At 36.3% G+C, this 2,612-nt stretch overlaps 1 protein-coding gene across 1 annotated transcript; it reads right to left on the minus strand.

Annotated features, from left to right (window-relative positions):
• Positions 1-1,030: 1,030 nt before the first annotated feature.
• LOC145043953 (Ribosomal protein L25/Gln-tRNA synthetase, anti-codon-binding domain-containing protein) lies at positions 1,031-2,279 on the minus strand. The gene is made up of 3 exons (XM_078992732.1): positions 1,858-2,279; positions 1,505-1,634; positions 1,031-1,414 (listed from the first exon to the last, which is right to left on the minus strand). Exons 1-3 carry the CDS (start codon positions 2,221-2,223, stop codon positions 1,191-1,193), a joined length of 720 nt encoding a protein of 239 aa, XP_078848858.1. The 5' UTR covers positions 2,224-2,279; the 3' UTR covers positions 1,031-1,190.
• Between the last annotated feature and the right edge of the window lie 333 nt (positions 2,280-2,612).

A 2,612-nucleotide genomic window follows, 5' to 3' on the forward strand; every position in this document is an offset into this window, starting at 1 on the left:
AGATATAATAAACTTTCTAGTGAATTCTCCACAGGGATCAATTTTCAAGAAATCCATTGATGTCTAAGATGTTTCAAATGATGCAAACTTATTGTTTAGTGTTCTTGATGACATGGTTGAAGAGGTGGGAGAGGTCAATGCAAACTTGTTGCTTGGTGTTCTTCACTAATGATTACTTGTGCACCTCATCTCTGTGATGTCCATGCATTCGCATTTTGCATCGCACTCCCGGACCCTTATCGCATGGAAGCGCATCTTGCTTTTCAAAACCAAGTGAACAACTAAGCTTTTGTTTGGAACCGAAATATTTAGTTTGATCATTTTGCTAACGAAAATTAAGCTATATAGTTTAATTTATTATTTATATATTACATAACTATCAATGTTGAGGTTGGGATCGAGCACCGAGGATATCCTCATTTCTATCGCCATACTTAGTTATTAGTTCCTTGAATTTTAACAAAGAAATTTCCGGCTTTCTGAAGAAGTCATTTTTTCAATTGAAAGTTAGTGTTTACCAAACACCTTTTTAACTTAGTGACTTTTTTTGAAAAGCTAATAAGCTAACAAGTCCTTCTTAAAAGCACTCCCAAACACTCCTAACAAGCATAGATGTAATCAAATTGCAAATTGCCGAATCACGTTTATATAATTCTTAGAAAAAAAAATCTACAATCGGTTTAAAAATATCAACCAAATGTAGTCCTTATGTGGTCCTTTTCTTTTACACCGATGATCATTGTAGTTTAAAAACGTTGCACCACAAGCCCTTATGGGTGACTCCACTTCTTTTTGGCAATTTGTTTATATGTAAAAATACACTTTTGCCCCTTTTTATTATTTTTTTGTTTTCTATATTCCATTTTAATATTATGTTGTGTCTCACTTTTAGGGTTGTCTCCTATGGATACGCAGTTAGCAGCGTCACAAAGATATGTTATTTTGTGTGTGTGTGTGTGTGTGAGAGAGAGAGAGAGAGAGAGAGTGTGTGTGTGTGTGTGTGTGTGTGTTGGGATGGAAGACAGACCTATGGTATAACATTTTCAAACTATCTCTATTGATTGCTACAGAAGCACAAGTTGGACAAGATTTTTGAAAATTATTGCACAAAATCTCTCATAACAATGCAAAACTACAAACAAGTACCTTATGTTTTGAACTTTCTTGAATCATGAGATATAATAGGGTGCCTACTGTGTGGGCTTCATGCTATCAATCTTAGCTGCAACAATCTTGCAAATGGGTAAGCTTTCATTTTTGCTTAGAAGCTCTAAAGATGAATGGACATTAACTTCCTTCATGAACACTTTATCTCCAATGTCCAGATTGCTAATGTCGATTTCAATCTTTTGAGGAATGTGCTCTGATGGACATTTGTACTTCAAACTTGTTCTTATCTTGTTCAGAAAACCACCTGGTTAAGATTCATAGTTTTGATAGTAATTTAATAAGAATTGTGTTCTTATTTCTACAACAATGGAATCGACACAGAGAGTATACAAACCTTTTTTCAGACCAGGGCAAATATCTTCGCCTTTAAAGACAATGGGAACATCAACCTTGAGTTCTGTTCCTTCGTCTGCCCAAACAAACACCAAATTCAAAAGCTTTCCTGTCTCTGAATCCCTATGCACCTACAAATAAATCCACCATCATTTCAATTATATACAAAAACAGGCAGAATCAAAGTATGAATTCCAATCTCGATTCGAAACCCTAGTTATTCACAATTGCTTGCAATAACAGTTTCTGAAGCGTAACAACTGTAGTGTTACTGAACGCCTAATTCACAAAAACAATTGGGGAAATGGATCGTTTGGCACGACAACACCACTAGAAAATGGAGCACTACATTACCTTAATCGGGAGAACGTTTCCGGATTCAAGTAGAGTTGAAGAACCCGATCCGGCTCTGATCTGTAGAGGAAAAGTGGTGGAGCAGAAATAAGGAAGCTCAATGGAGTTGAGAATAGACTGAATCTGTCGTTTTTCGGTTGTTAATAGATGTTTTCTAGAAACAGGCCTCGGAGGAGTACCACCGCCGCCGGTGCTAGGGTTAGGTTGTGCGAATACGACGGCGGGTATACGGCCTTGGGCTCTATCTTTTACTGAGACTCTATTACCGCTAATCTCCCTAGGAATTGCTTGAATCGTATGGTATGATCTTGACGTCTCCGCCGTTTTCCTCAAGGCAACCACCGCTGTGCGCCACCACTTCGACATCGTTGTCTGTAGCAATATCTCACTGAAGTGAAGAAACAGTCTCGAAGCTCTTTTTAGGATTGTGGATTAATGCGTGGGTGACTTCTTTTGTTGGGCTTCTAATAACAATATATTATTGGGCCATTACATATGAAAAAATTGGGCTCAAATCTAATCTTAAAAAAAAAAAAAAACAAAAGAGATAAATTATCAATTATGTAGTATCGAAAATTTTGATGCCAAACATAAATAATACAATGAAACTACTAGGTGGAAGTGAGAATTATGATCAATTATCTATAAATAGAGTGAGTTTAGTTGTGTGTTATATATTCGGTTGTATCATATTATATCGTTCAAGCAAAAACGAATATGATCGTGTTTTTTGAGGATTTGTTTGTTTGAGTTAT

The sequence above is a fragment of the Lactuca saligna genome, chromosome 4 (genome assembly GCF_052625555.1).
Source record: "Lactuca saligna cultivar CGN05327 chromosome 4, ASM5262555v1, whole genome shotgun sequence".
NCBI classification, from domain to species: domain Eukaryota; kingdom Viridiplantae; phylum Streptophyta; class Magnoliopsida; order Asterales; family Asteraceae; genus Lactuca; species Lactuca saligna.